Source organism: Xenopus laevis, chromosome 7L, assembly GCF_017654675.1.
Source record: "Xenopus laevis strain J_2021 chromosome 7L, Xenopus_laevis_v10.1, whole genome shotgun sequence".
NCBI classification, from domain to species: domain Eukaryota; kingdom Metazoa; phylum Chordata; class Amphibia; order Anura; family Pipidae; genus Xenopus; species Xenopus laevis.
In genome coordinates, this window is record NC_054383.1 from 35223615 (window position 1) to 35239293 (window position 15679).

Consider the following 15679-nt stretch of genomic DNA (forward strand, 5'->3'; position numbering starts at 1 on the left):
TTTTGTGATAAGAAATGCTGTAAAGAAATGTATTCTGTCCAAAAGTAAAATATTTAAAAAAAAATCAAAATGAAAAAAAAAATGTGTAATTGAGCTCTCGTATACTACGGGGCAGATTTATCAAGGGTCGAATTTCGAGGGTTAAAAAACCCTCGAATTCGACCCTCAAAGTAAAAATCCTTCGAATATCGAATTCGAAGGATTTACCGCAAATACTTCGATTGAACGATCGAATAAAAATCGTTCAATCGCACGATAAAATCGTTCAAAACTAACGATTCTGAACGATCGATTTTTATTCGATCAAAAAAAACTTAGAAAAGTGCTGGGGAAGGTTCCCATAGGCTAACATTGAACCTCGGTATGTTTAAAGTGGCGAAGTATGAAGTCGAAGTATTTTTTAAAGAGACAGTACTTCGACTATCAAATGGTAGAATAGTCGAACGATTTTTACTTCGAATCGTTCGAATCATTGGTCGAAGTACCCAAAAAAATACTTCGAAATTTGAATTATTTTCATTCGAATTCTTCACTTGAGCTTTGTAAATCTGCCCCTAGAAGTCAAATTCAAGACTAGAAATTCAGGTCTTATAAGTATAAGAAGCGGATTTTTCGCCGCCCCTAGTAACCTACTAAGTGCTGCCGCAAGTTTTTCATCTCGCCTCATGGGTGCAGCCCCCTGATTGTTATCCTGACACAGCAAGGAGACAGAAAGATTGCAATTGATCAGCTCCTGTCTTTCTCCATTTTGCTGCCACCAAGAAATATGAATGATTCCAGTGACATGTGAAATTGACAGAGAACCTGCACACATCAGATTTCAGACCAGAGGAAAGCAATAAAAGATTACTCTTGGTTAAAGGGGTTGTTCGCCTTTGAGATAACTTTTAATATGATGTAGAGATTGATATTCTGAGACAATTTGTTATTGATTTTCATTTTTTATTAAAGTGGACCTGTCATCCAGACACAAAAATCTGTATAATAAAAGTCCTTTTCAAATTAAACATGAAATCCAATTTCTATTTTTTATAAAAGCATTCATAGCTGTTGTAAGATCATTTAAATATCTCAGCTGTCAATCAAATATTGTCTGCCCCTCCTCTATGCCAATGGCATTGAGGCGGGGCAGACAATAACTTTCAATTTCCATTCAGCACTTCCTAGATGTCACTGCTCTCCCCACATTCCCCCGTTCTCTTCACCATTTAATCGTGTAGTCAGGGAATGGAAATGGACATCGGGTCCCCCATTCTGGTGCACAAACAAGATTCTGAGATGATACAAGGCTTGTCTTAATAACAGTGTCCACAAAATGGCTCCTGCCTGCTTGCTATAATTATGAATTCCCAGACTAAAGGAAACAAGATTCAAATAATTTATATTGTGTAATTAAAGTTCATTTTGCTTGACTAATGTGATAAAATAGGTCCCCTTTAAGGTTTTTGAGCTATTTAGCTTTTTATTCAGCAGCTCGTAAATTTGCATTTTAAGCAATCTGGTAGCTAGGGTCCAAATTACCCTAGCAACCATGCATTGATTTGAATACGACACTGGAATATGAATAGGAGATGGTCTGAATAGAAAGAGGAGTAATAAAAATGAGCAAAAACAATATATTTGTAGCCTTAGGGCAGAGAAAGGCTGCGATTTCGGGGAGATTAGTCGCCCGACGACAAATCTTTTCTTTTTCGTGGTGACTAATCTCCCTGCCGCCAAGAATGTAGGTCGCCAGCGGGATGGCACTCGGAGTGCTTCCGAGGTCACCCAAAGAAGAGGAAATTTGTTGCCGGGCGACTAATCTCCCTGAATCGCATCGTCTGCCCGAAAAGAGCGTTTGCGTTACAGAAAGGGGTCAGCGACGCCCATTTGAAAGCTGCAAAGTCAGAAGAAAAAGGCAAATAACTATAAAGAATGAAAACCAATTGTAAAGTTGGTTAGAAATGGCCATTCTATAACATACTAAAAGTTACCTTAAAGGTGAACTCACTCATACGCTCATTGTATGCACAAAAACTAAAAAGGAGAACTTATTTTGGGAGAATAGGCTCTGATGACGGCAGGTACCCTTGTTGTTTACCTGGGAAAAAAAGTTTTTTTTGAGTTCCCTGACACAAATAAAAACGCTTAATATGAAATATTAGGGACTTCTGAGGAACTGAGGTGGCGGAAGGCAAACAACACACAAGAAAAGGTTTTTTTTCGTTCTTTAACGAAGCAGCTCCTATAGGAAAATCCTATGGTTTAAACTAGAAGCTACCACCACTTTCTAGCAGCTTCTGGCAGAGTTACGCCAACTCGTGACTCCCACACAGCGACTACGTGTTGCGTCACTGCGCTTGCGTGACGCATGTTTGATATTTCTGACAGGAGGCTGGGAGACAGCAGTAAACAGCATTGCGGGCGGTGTAAGTAGCGGTCGGGGAATGTGGCTTATGTGTTCGGCACAGTGGGACTGTTGGGCTGGGTAAGAAAAGCGGCACAGTTGGGCAGTATGCGCTGATTTGGATTACTAGGCCCCCTGCGCACACTTGGGAAGCTATCGTGCCTGCTTACCTTCAGCTTTCCCTACTGCTTTCCCTTACCTTCAGCTTTCCCTACTGCTTTCCCTTACCTTCAGCTTTCCCTACTGCTTCTTGTGTCGCTGGAGAGAACATGCAGACACCCGAGCTCCTGCCCTCCCTTCCGAAGTATGAAGCTCACTGACAGGGGCCGGTAATACAAGTAGGTTTAGCACAGCAGGGTGCCCCATAAGATCTAAAACCTGCAGGGCCTGGGCTGTCTCCTGTCCTCCCTATCCTTGGCTTTTAGTTTCACTTCTTCCTTACCTGTAAAGTCTGGGTGCTATAATATACGTAAAGGATAATATGTGGGTGCTCCATAGTATACTGGGGATCCCTAAATCCCACACCTCCAGGCCCTGCCCCAAAAAGTCAGTAATAGGGCAAGTGAAGGGGTGTGAAGCAGGTTTTTTCCCATGCTCCCACTTTTCCTGCCCCTCCCCCCTATTTCCTACACTGATCTAAAAGAATATGACCATATGTGCTAATATCGCCACTTAAAGGGGTGGTTCACCTTTAAATTAACTTTTAGTATGTTATAAAGTGGCTAATTCTAATCAACTCTTCGATTGCCCTTCATTTTTTCTTTTTTATAGTTTTTGAAACATTTGTTTTTTTTTTCTTTTGGCCGATTCCAGCTTTCAAATGGGGGGTCACTGACCCCATCTAAAAATAAATACTCTGTAAGGCTACAAATGTATTGTTATTACTACATTTATTACTAACCTTTGTATCCAGGGCCTCTCCTATACTTATTCCAGTCTCTTATTCATATCAGTGCATGGTTGCTAGGGTAATTTGAACCGTAGCAACCAAATCGCAAATTGCTGAACTGCTGAATAAAAAGCTAAATTACTCAAAAACCGCCAAAATTTTTAAATGAAAACCGATTGCAAATTGTCTCAGAATATCACTCTACATTGTACTAAAAGTTAATTTAAAGGTGAACAACCCCTTTAAACAAATCCTTGTCTATTCTGGCCATCCACATTAGTACCCGTGAGTTGCTCTGCTGGCATTCAGTCATGATAGTCATGGATTTAATGAAATAACCCCCTCAACTGCCAGGGAGATGCCAAAAGGTTTGTTACTCTAGTGGGAATGTTTCAACGCAGCCAGGATAGCACACTGGAGCTCTGTCTCACTCCCTTTTATTTCAAACACCACTGCACACATTTTTTTAGGTCATCAACCCTCCTATTGCTTGTCCTTCTTTTAGGGATGCTCTAAATCCGTAATCCCAACGATTCAGTGATATACGGAACCAGATTGTGCCTCTTGTTTGCTTATTTTTATATTACACCACTTTGAAGTTAGCGATTAAAGAAGAAGGAAAGGCTTTGTTCACTTGGGGGTGCCAAATGTTAGGCACCCCAAACCCCAAGTGATTGTATTGACTTACCTGAAACCCTGGGCCGGTGCTCCTATCAGCAGAAAACTGCATTGGCCTGGGGTTATACCAGTGAGCACCAAGGAGCGATCCTCTTCCTGCTTCTTCTTTCCTCAAATTTCCCGGGGCAAACGCATGCGCAGCTGAATGAAATAGCCGACTTTTTAGTTAAATTTCGGCTTTTCGTTCTACTGCGAATGCACAGACACGTGAAGAAAGAGGAAGAGGATCGCTCTGTCAAGCTCACTGGTACATTCCCGGGCCGGTGCAGTTTTCTGCTGATAGGAGCACCGGCCTTGGGTTTCAGGTAAGTCAATACAATCACTTGGGGGTGCCTAACATTTGGCACCCCCAAGTGCACAAAGCCTTTCCTTCTCCTTTAAGGTCTTCCCAAGGCACTAGGGACAGCAAGCCTCTTTGCATAGATGTTATTGAAATGTTGACCTTAATTAAGCTCTTGATTGAGTCAGAAGTTTATTGGCCTGGTGTATGGAATTAAAATTATGGCCACCCTGATCCCCATCTGATGTGGTTGCAACTGACTGTAGGCAGGGAACAAGAGACTTGTGGATAGAAGGACCTGCTGTGTTTGGCTGCACTACCCAGTGTTGCATTCCCTTTGCATTTATGCTGAAAATGGTCACCAGTTAGTAAATATAATTTGCCATGTTTGCCAGAGTATGTCTCTGCTGACACTCCCTTATCTAGCTGCAAACTTAGCTGGTCCCTTTAGGGGGTCATGATATATCCAGCCAGAATAGGATCCTGTGAACCTGCTGCATTCCTTCTGGTTTTACGCAAGAAATGGTCACCAGTAGTTATGCCTAAGCAGTTAGCAAGTGTTCATTAGTCAATACCATCTACCTTGTTTTTCAGAGTATGTCTCCGCTGAATCTCACTTATTTAGCTGCAACCTTAGGTAGACCCTTTGTGGCCATGATATAGCCAACTGCCCTGTCACATCATTTACACTTAATTGCCTTAACACAAAACGTTGACTTTGTCTGCACTAACTGCATTATTTAAAGAAAGAATTATATTTTTATGTAAATGTATTTTATTTATAATATACAAGCTTGGAAGGGGCAAAGATCCAACAGCCTGGAGTTATGTAAACAGTTCCTTTATCATTTTGGCTCATTGCCTTGTCCCCAAGCCCAATGTCACTTCTACAACATCTAGGGTTAAAGAGGTATTAAGGGTTGACACAAGTAAAGTAGGGTAATCTGGGGTTGGTTTTAGTTTTACCACAAAAAAAAATAGCATCAGGAAACTTTATAAATTAATAAATTATGTGTTGTAAAAACCTTAAATATGTCATTTTAAAATCTGTAACATTTACAGGGACAAATATCCATGGGATGAAAGTAGAAAATGTCAATGGAAATGAGGCCATCTCGGTTTGATCTATCCTGCTAGCTGAAAATAGAATATCTGTCATCTGAAAAGAGCTATCGTATTGGACGGACCTCACCAACTAGCCAATCTGGAGCAGGACTGAAACTTGGAGCCCTTCAATCATGTTATGCTGGGGAAATGCATCTTTTGGGCAGCTAGGATTAGGGGGGATTGATGAAGAGGTTGTTCTAGAACCCAGAAGATGTGACTTTTTCATCAATAAAAATGTCCGTGATGTCGGATGTGGAAGCAGACACACCGTTTTTGTCCTGGATGATGGGACAGTTTACACCTGCGGATGTAATGATCTTGGACAACTGGGACATGACAAAAGCAGAAAAAAGCCAGGTAAAACAATGTGTTTGCTAAAATGATTTAACAACATGAGATTAAGAGAGTAAGTATTTTAAAGGATAGGCTGTATTTAAACACTACTTTTAAGTTTTTAAATAGATAGGCTGTTCAAAATAAAAAATGTAATGTATAAAGGCTGGAGTGACTGGATGTCTAACATAATAGCCAGAACACTACTTGCTTTTCAGCTCTCCGCTGATTTCCAGTGACTTGAGGGAGGGGCACAGGGGTCATATGTTTCTTTTGAATCTGAGCTGAATGCTGAGGAATTGCAAACTCACTGAACAGTTATGTCCTATGTGGCCCCCTTTTAAGTCCATGACTAACTCAGAGAAAGAGATCTGAAAAGCTTCTGGCTATTATGTTAGACATCCAGTCACTCCAACCTCTATACATTACATTTTTGCTAATTATAACTAATTATATTAGAAACATTTTTTATTTTGCACAGCCTAATTTAGTTACCCTATTTACCCAGTTTTTATTTTCACATTGAACTGTTCCTTTAACACGTTGTGTCTCATAATTACACCATAAACACCTTAAGTTTATGGGTCGATGAGAATCCACCACAAGCGCACAGTGTTCTCAGGTGACATGTATCCCTTGAAAATGCTTTTAAGTGATATGTGCCTGTCTCCAACCAGTATCTTGTAGGCTGACTAGCTTTGCTTGCTACAGTTAAGTGTGCTATTAAGAAGTACCTCTAGATCCTTCATCAAGGATTTGCTTATTTAAGACCTATTGAAAGGGTCGTTCATCTTTTCACTAAATAAGTAAAATTAGCAATCCCCAAAAGAATCATGTTTGCAAAGTATATGTATAGGTAATAATTAATTAGTGCAGAGATAATTTGCATGCAATTGTGTACGTTTGAAGCACAATTGGACAAATACAGAACCCAGCAGTGCAGCAGGCTACTTTGATGAGTCTATGCATTTCAATGGCGCAGTAAGTAAGGTTTTTTTGTGCAAATTACTGACTGAATGTGACGGACGAGTGAGGGTGGCTTAAAGGAAAAGTAACACCAAAAAAATGAGTTTTAAAGTAATTCAAAATATAATATACTGTTGTCCTGCATTGAAAAAAGTTATGTGTTTGCTTTAGAAAGACTAGTATAGTTTATACAAATAAGCTGCGGCTCCACCACTCTGAATTCATTTCTATGGGAATTTTGAAAGAGTATTTATCAATGAGTGAAAGTGAAAATCCTTTAAAAATCCCATAGAAATCAATGGAGAGTGGCGAAATTTCACTCTAGTGGACTGTGATGATCTCTAACTTCACTCTTTGATAAATATACCCCAATGCTAACTGACCTCAAAGTTGGGCTTTAAGTTGTAGACTGCATCGGTTCATTAATGAAGTCCTCTGCCAACAGATCCCATTGTTTGCCTGGGGGCCAAATGATCAGATCTGCTGCCCGATTTTGCCCAGAATTTATTTGGCCAAATTGGGAAAAGATCTACTTGTTTGGCAAGGAACAGCCCTTCAGCAGTGACCGCTGATTTACACTTTTAGCAAAACAAAACTAAACTGCAATATTTAGCACTTTATAAAAAGTTTAATAGTATAATTTATAACGCTCAGTTAGTTGGTAAAATTCTAATTTGTATAGTTTCATTAAGCTTGCTGGCAGTGCAGTTTAATTCTTTTGCTTTTCATCCATTACAGACCAGGTTGGAGCCCTGGATGCTCAGACCATTGTGGCAGTTTCATGCGGAGAAGCTCACACCTTGGCATTAAATGACAAAGGTCAAGTGTTTTCTTGGGGTCATGCTGCACATGGACAGATAGGTCTCTCTGTTGCAGAAGATTATATTAGAGTACCAAGGTAATCTCTTGTGGTGACCTCTTAACGCTTTGAAATCTTCTCTGCTATGTCATTATTCCAGCAAGTAGTCCAAATTAAAAATAAACTTTTGTTTATCTTGTATCCTAGATAGTAGTAATCTAAACACTTTTTTGCAGTAAGCTATTTTTGCAGTTTTTTAAATCTGCCTCTCTCCAATATGGATTCATAATGGATTGTGTTTTTTATTTAGGGATGCACCGAATCCAGGATTCGGTTGGGGATTCGGGCAGGATTTGGCCTTTTTCAGCAGGATTTGGATTTGGCCGAATCCTTGTTCATGCCCGAACCGAATCCGAAACCTAATTTGCATATGTAAATTAGGTGTAGGAAGGGAAATCACGTGACTTCTTGTCACAAAACATTTATTCCCAGCTTTTCCTTTCCCGCTCCTAATTTGCATATGCAAATTAGGATTCAGTTCAGTATTCGGCTGAATCTTTCAGGAATGATTCGGCCGAATTCCAAAAGGTGGATTTGGTGCATCCCTAATTTCAGTATCTTATTATCAGTATCAGTATCAATATTATCATTATTTATTGGTTACTTTTTTTTTTTTTTGTCTGCTTTTTTTTCTATATTACCTTTTAAAAGCTGATAAAGCATTTTATCATGGTAACAGAGTATCTGTTTAATAAAAAGTCTACTTTTATTATTTTATCATAAAACAAAATGCACACTCACGAACAGGCACAAACTGCTGTTAAATAAATCTCACAGATAACCAATAACATTGTGTTTTACTAAACTTGGAGAATAATATGTATCCTATTTGTAAGCAATTGGATATTTGCACTTAATTGTACAGTGGTTAGATACCAAGAAGTGGGTTGGGATTGAATGGGAGTTAAAAGTTAAACCATGGAGCCAGTAAGATGACCCCAGATTTTCTTTCACTACATTAAAATATTCTTGTAGTTGGTCATGTGATCCACCATAAACAACATGGCAACCTGTTTTTGGGTTCTAATGTATAGGTCAAGAATGTCAAAAATATATTACTTTTTGTCACCGATTTTAAACATAACTTTTTACAATTCTGGTTTTGCATTGGCATCTGGATTTTTCTTGCCATGCACAAGTGTTTTATAATGTGGAATTATACAACTAGGAACCGTTTGTGGGTAATATGAACAGTTCAGTACAAACTGCATAAGGGTAGAACTTACATTTGATGCATGTTTTAGCACTTGGCAATATATGCTGGCAACGGGACTGGTAAAAGGCTTAACTGGTTTAAAGCAACAAATAAATACTTTGCCATAGGTGATACTAAAATCAATCAAAAATGCATACAATCACATTTTGAGCAATTATGCGATTTAAGCATTTTAGCAGAGGCAAGTAAACCCTGTGGCAAGGTGTTTTGGGCATTTTATAGCTATGACAAAACTCGCTGTATGTCATTACTTTTAAGTGGCAAATTTTATTGTGAGTTTAAGTGTCTCTGTATGGTAGATTCCACCAAAACCTTTAAGCGGCCTAAGTGTCTCCTCTCATTAAAGGCAAAGGCATTTACATTGAATATTGCTTTTTCTAAACAATATAGTGCAAATAAAAACGTGGAAGCTTGGCCCATTCCCTTCGTATCAAAGTGATGCCAAATCATCATAACCAAATCCAACAAAACTGCTATTTTGTATAGATGGTTTCCTTTGTGAGCTAATCATAGTTTTTATTCCGCAGAAATATAAAGAGTTTGTATGATATACAAATTGTACAAGTTGCCTGTGGTCATCATCATTCACTCGCACTATCTAAAGGTAAGTAATGCTTCTACCTTGAAATGGTCTTTTAAAGGGCAACTAAAGTCTAAAATAGAATAATGTTAGAAATGCTGTATTATGTATACTAAATATAAACATGAACTTACTGCACCAGCAGCCTAATAAGACAAATGATTTATGCTTTCAAAGTTGGCGCAGGGGGCTGTCATCTTGTAACTTTGTTAGACATTTCTGCAATATCAAGACTCACACATGCTCAGTGTGGTCTGGGCTTCAGTTGGGAGGTTAAGCTTAGGGATCGTCATAAATTATCAAAACAGCACAAGTCAAATAATATCTGCCATAGAAGCCAATACAGCAAGACTGATTAATAATCATAATATAGAGACTGCACTGCGTCTCTGGATACAAATCTCTACAGGGAATCCAACAAAGCTGCTCGAGTTCTGGGAAGTAAGGTGGGGGGGCTCCCCCTGCCATTTGAAAGTATGATCGTTTACCTGCACAGCAGTTGGGGACCATCTGACAATTCCTATCCACAGCAGTAAAAGAAGGGGGAATTGCACTGCATACAGTCAGGTTTATGATAAAAACTGTAGACATCTTTTAATTAATGTATATTGGAGATAGATTTCTTTTTCATTAAAGAAAGTAAAAATGGTATTTTATATTTTTGCCTTTACATGCCCTTTAAGGACTATTCAGTTAAAGGAACAGTAACATCAAAAAATGAAAGTGTTTTAATGCCCCGCACTGGTAAAACTGCTGTGTTTGCTTCAGAAACACTACTATTGTTTATCTAAATTAACTGCTGTGTAGCAATGGGGGCAGCCATTCAAAAGAAAAAAGGCTCAGGTTACACAGCAGATAAGCTCTTTAGAACGTAATGGTGTTATCTGTTATCCACTATTTAACCTCTGCCATATAGCCTTTTTTCAATTTCTATGGTTTTTTTGAAATATAGTAGTGTTTCTGAAGCAGACAGATCAGTTGTTCATGATTTGTTCACTGACTAGCAGGTGGCGTGTTGTAACATATTTCACTCACATTAAAAGTACATGTAACCCTTAATATAAATAAATACTTAATGTAAATTGCAAAAATGCGTAGCGTAGCAATCTCGTCAATTTTGCAATCACTTATTTTAAAGGTTTACTTATGCTTTCAAAATGGGGCCCCTTAGTTCATAAAATGTTTTGAATATGCAAACGCAAACCTAATCATAACCCTGCTATGGTTCTCAGGGGTATCCTGGGCTCTCATTGATCTTAAATCATTCTCATGGCAAGTCATTCTCTCAATCAATAAGATTGTTTCAGTAATTTATATCCAACTTTGTACAATACCATAAAGCTTGCTATTAAAATGGTTCCGAAGAGGTGAAATGATAGGTTGAATTTATCTGGCAGTGTTTTAGTATAATAGGCCCTAAGTAGTATGCATAGCTGAATTTCTCTATATTTCTAGTTTATAGATGCATACCAGTGTTTTGACCTTCTTGACGCCATAAAATCAGTGTAATTTTTAACTGACCATATTTTCTTTTTCTTCACCAGAAAGTGATATTTACTCATGGGGACAGAACCAGTATGGTCAGCTTGGCTTGGGCTCGGAAATAAAGAAAGAGAGTGCACCCAGACATATCAAATCTCTGGCAGGGATTCCCTTTGCTCACATTGCTGCTGGAGGTGGACACAGTTTTGTGTTAACAATGTCAGGGGCCATTTTTGGTTGGGGAAGAAACAAATTTGGTCAGCTTGGTCTTAATGATGAAACTGGTAAGACTTTATTTGTGTGCAAATATGTGTTCTTTGTGTCTTCCAGGTACATAAGATTAAAGGTAGGTATGTATAGCTAGTCATATTGGCCTGTTTCAACGGTACTTACTGTTCAAACCTGCATATGTACTGCTGGTAGACTTTTTCAGTCCTATAAGGTCACAGCTGTCTACCTGAACAGTTAATATGCTCTAGAGATGCTTCTTTATAATAAATCAGTGGAGGCATCACCAGATCATGAAGGGAGAGGAGCCAGATGTACAGAACATGTAGGTTAGTGCTAAACAGTGCTAAATAGGATAATATTGAGCTGTCCCAGAATGTGATCAATTGCTTTTCCACAACAGATTTCAAAGTCACTGAGCGTTTTTGTTTGGGAATGAAGTTTTTAAGCTCAATCTTAGTAACTGATCTGAATGAAAGGCAGCCCAGATGTGCGTTGTGTGTATGGAAATAGACCCAGACTTGAAATATGGCTGTTGTAGAAAATGTTAAAGGGTATACTAAATTTGCATATAGAGTCTTGACCTATTTGATGCTGAATATTATATTTGCTGTGGCAGATGCAGCTGCCCTGTGAGGGAAATTTTAGAGGCTTTTTTTGTAGCAGAGGAAAACTGAACATCATGCTCTGTTTTTTTTTTTTTGTTTCTTTTTTTGCATCATATCTTTTAAATCGGTATTAAAGATTGTCCTTTATCTCATTATCAAAATTTCCCAGTTGATATTTCAGAACTACCATTTTAAGTTTTTCAGTGGACCAGAAAAAAAGTCTTTTTTTTTTTTATTTTTTTTTTTATATCCCAACAGATCGAAGTGCCCCAGCTCTTCTGAAGTCGCTTCGCTCACAGAAAATAATTCATATCTGCTGTGGAGAAGATCATACAGCTGCTTTAACCAAAGTAAATTAACCATTATAGACATATAACTTGAACTGAAATTTTTCACTGAATTAATGGTTTCTAGAGGTTTGTGTGGTGCTAATAGTTAAAAAATTCTTTTAAAAAAAAAAAAAACTTAAAAAAATCTCAAAACAGGACATGAAAAATCCAATGGTATCCAAATTTTTGTAATAAGAAAATGCACTAAACTGGATTAAGTATTAAAGATTAAATTATTAGAGCATTTTGCTTACCAAACATAGATCTACAGTGGAGCATGAGTTCAACACTGTGTAGGGGCAGTAAAAAGCCACAGAGCTTCAGTTTTTTTCCTGCTGACTTCCTTGATGGGAAGTGCTACACTTAGCTCTCGGCCTGTGATTGTTACTGCAGCTATCAAAAGTCCCTTAAGTCGCCTTCCTTATGATCCTTGTTTACTATATTCCATTTGAAGCCTTTGCGTTAAAGTAGTTGCTTATGCTCTATGTTTATCTGTGCATTTGTTTAGGAGGGTGGTGTATTTACATTTGGAGCTGGGGGCTATGGACAGCTTGGCCACAACTCTACCAACCATGAAGTCAACCCAAGGAAAGTGTTTGAGCTTATGGGAAGCATTGTGACGCAAATTGCATGTGGGAGGTATGATCTAAATTGCATTAATTAAAAAAAACACATTAATTTAGTTCACCATTTTTTTTTCTTTATAATGCTATGTGTAGGTTACCGGTAGCTCAAATTTAAGTAATTCACTGCTTCCTTATATATTATTATTATATTGTAAGCTCCATCAGGTAAAGAACCAAAGTGAATTCACATTGTAATGCTACCTCATCATGGTCAATTTTATTTGTTTTTTCCCAGGCAGCACACATTAGCTTTTGTTCCTTCATCTGGACGCATATATTCATTTGGGCTTGGTGGCAATGGGCAATTAGGAACAGGGTCTACAAGTAACAGAAAAAGTCCTTTCACAGTGAAAGGGAACTGGCTGACTCATGAAGACTATGTTCAGCGCCTTCCCGGTAAGAGGCCTATACATTGCATAGCATTTCAACTGTTACAGGGTTATTTTCAGTACACGTCTTTGCCCCTCAAATTTGGTGCAAATAGTCACATTTACAGTTTCTTCGTTTTAATTCATTTATGAATTTATTACACCGTCATCCTATCAGGTTCTAAAAGGGGTCCTCCATTAAGAAAATGTAATTTTAATCACATATTTTAATGGTTTTAAATGTATTTACATGTAGACAGAATTCTGATTAAAAGCAATGTTTGCTTATCCCTTTCTGTTCTTATTGTGACTCTTGAAGTAGTGTAGGAAAAAAATTCTCCTCCAGGTACTTCAAGGTAGTTTTGCTACATTGTTTCAGGAGTCAAAGGCGTTTGTAGCATATGAACATCCAGACTGCTTTCAATAACATTTGCACATATTTTGATGGTTTTAAATGTATTTACATGTAGACAGAATTCTGATTGAAAGCAATGTTTGCTTATCCCTTTCTGTTCTTATTGTGACTCTTGAAGTAGTGCAGCAAAAGTCATTCTCCTCCAGGTACTTCAATTAGTTTTGCTACATTGTTTCAGGAGTCAAAGACAGGCGTTTGTAGCATATGAACATCCAGACTGCTTTCAATAACATTTGCATTTACAAAAAATACCATTGAACCATTTTACTTTACATATGTATGAAAATTGTGTAGAATTATATTTTCTTTTATTTATGCAAAATATGTTTTTCCCCTTTTAGCTTTTTTTCACAAGGCCTTGCTTATAATAGACAACACAAGGGTATCACACATTTTTTTTGTTTACACATATATAGCTTTATTTTGTCATTTTACTTACTTTGCCTATGGAAATGTTTAGCGCACTATAAAGAACTAAATGTATGTGTATATTGCATAATTTTTTTTTCTTATAGCCTGTACATAGATATCATGATCATAGGTATTTTACAGTAGGAAGCACATTCTGTTAGAATGTTTGAGGATATAATGGAGATATAATTGTAATAGGATGTTTTTATTGTGCTAATATGCCTTTTCTGTTATTAAAAATATTGTGTGAATAATTGCAAAGCTTCATTTTTATATAGAGGCTAACGGATGTTACTGTGTGAAGAGAATTTACAGCGGTGGAGATCAGAGTTTTGCACATTATTTTACTATACAGGTATGGCGAAGAAATATTTGTAAAACGAAAAAGGCTGTTATTGCAGTTTTTATAGTTAATATCGATCAGCGTTTTAACAAAATACCAGTGCAGGGCTCCACTTGGTGCTTAAAGGGATAGTGACACATTATTTTTACACATTTTTACAGTGACGCATTTTAACAGGAGCATATTGCATAGCCTGTATAAAGATGGCGTTAATCCAGCAGTTGGAAGGTGCCTTCTTCTTCCCGCCCTTCCCAGCTCCTCTGCTATTCACCTGTGCCGAGCCATGAAACAGCTTCAAGAACAGGAAAGTTGTGATTGACTTCAGCTTGGGAGACAGGGCAAAGTACTTGTAGGCTGAAGGACAAATGTAAACAGTGCATTAGCCTGTTCGTACTTTGCCTCACCATCCAAGCTCAATGTCAGTCACATCTTACCTGTTCTTGAAGCTTGAGTTGCAGAGGATTTGGGGGGGGGGGCATCTTGCAAATATGGGATTAGTGCTGGACACTCTTAGTCATGGTAATCCCAGATCTCCAAAATTTTGGATTTTACCAGATTTGAGAGTGGGTGGTGCCCATGCTTCACCCTCCTTTCTAAAGGCAGGATGAAACCTCTCCTGCCCGATCATTTAGCATCTAATTTAATATTCTACTACTACCTTAATATTTAACTTAATATTTTAACTTGAAATATATTGTAATAAATATTTTAGTGTATTGCTCTGCATTTGATACCTTGATAAACACTGCATGTAAATGACTGTCTACGCTTTCAATTAATACAGTGCATTTCTCATTTCTAGCATTGCCTTCCTCCAGATGACTTTACAAAGTGTAATTGTTCTAAAAAAATATGGACTTTAGATGAGAAACTTATACAACGATGGCTGAATTGTTCCCCAGGAAGACTTCCACCAGAAATAGTGAAGTAAGTTGTTTCTGGCTATTATAAGGAAAATATACTCTGCTCACTCATCAGGAATTTTGCCATCTGTTTTTCCAGAAACATTTCTGTATATCTAGTTAGCAATATAGGTGTTGCTTCTAACTGAATAAGTGCAAGTGTGCAGAGTACAAATGTTCTGTACACACATTGAGCTGCCCCAATACTATAATGCCTGTTGGAAAATATTTTGAGGGTAAAGCTTTGCCAAATAGGATATATAATAAAAAAAATATCATATCTTTCTTCTAATGTTATTAAAAAAAAAGAAGAATAACAATCTGTGGCCTAAATGATTTTTAAGGTTGCTGCAATGAAGGCTTTGTTGATACACAACCATGTTTAATGTTCCATAGCCTTTACTTTTATAATGTTGTACAGGGTTGGTCTTAGTTCTAATCTCAAAAGATATTCACTGTGTTTATTTTAGAAACTGCATAGCTTTAATAATGTCATCCCTTTATCATGAAAATGCCAATTTTACTAATACAGGTTTTTTATTTAGTTTATTCTGCCTTTGTTTATGTATTTCTTGCTTCAACTGTATAGCTCACACAAGTGGTTTCAGGCACTGCCAATAAATGGTGCATTGCTGATTTAGATGTGTACCCCTGCAACATAGGTGACAGTAGT

At 37.7% G+C, this 15679-nt stretch overlaps 1 protein-coding gene across 3 annotated transcripts in view; it reads left to right on the forward strand.

Moving 5' to 3' along the window:
• Positions 1-2253: 2253 nt before the first annotated feature.
• The window catches only part of herc4.L (HECT and RLD domain containing E3 ubiquitin protein ligase 4 L homeolog), a 37168-nt gene continuing 23742 nt past the window's right edge, over positions 2254-15679 (forward strand). For 2 of the 3 annotated variants that reach the window (XM_041568763.1, XM_018225345.2), the window contains exons 1-10: positions 2254-2408; positions 5296-5697; positions 7378-7537; positions 9242-9318; positions 10839-11060; positions 11871-11962; positions 12450-12580; positions 12803-12963; positions 14040-14116; positions 14907-15031. In XM_041568763.1, the coding sequence (XP_041424697.1) occupies positions 5472-5697; positions 7378-7537; positions 9242-9318; positions 10839-11060; positions 11871-11962; positions 12450-12580; positions 12803-12963; positions 14040-14116; positions 14907-15031 (1271 nt within the window). In that variant the 5' untranslated portion in view covers positions 2254-2408; positions 5296-5471. Of the gene's footprint in view, positions 2409-2448; positions 2468-5295; positions 5698-7377; positions 7538-9241; positions 9319-10838; positions 11061-11870; positions 11963-12449; positions 12581-12802; positions 12964-14039; positions 14117-14906; positions 15032-15679 lie in introns of those variants that run through there. The other variant, XM_041568764.1, reaches the window with a different exon arrangement.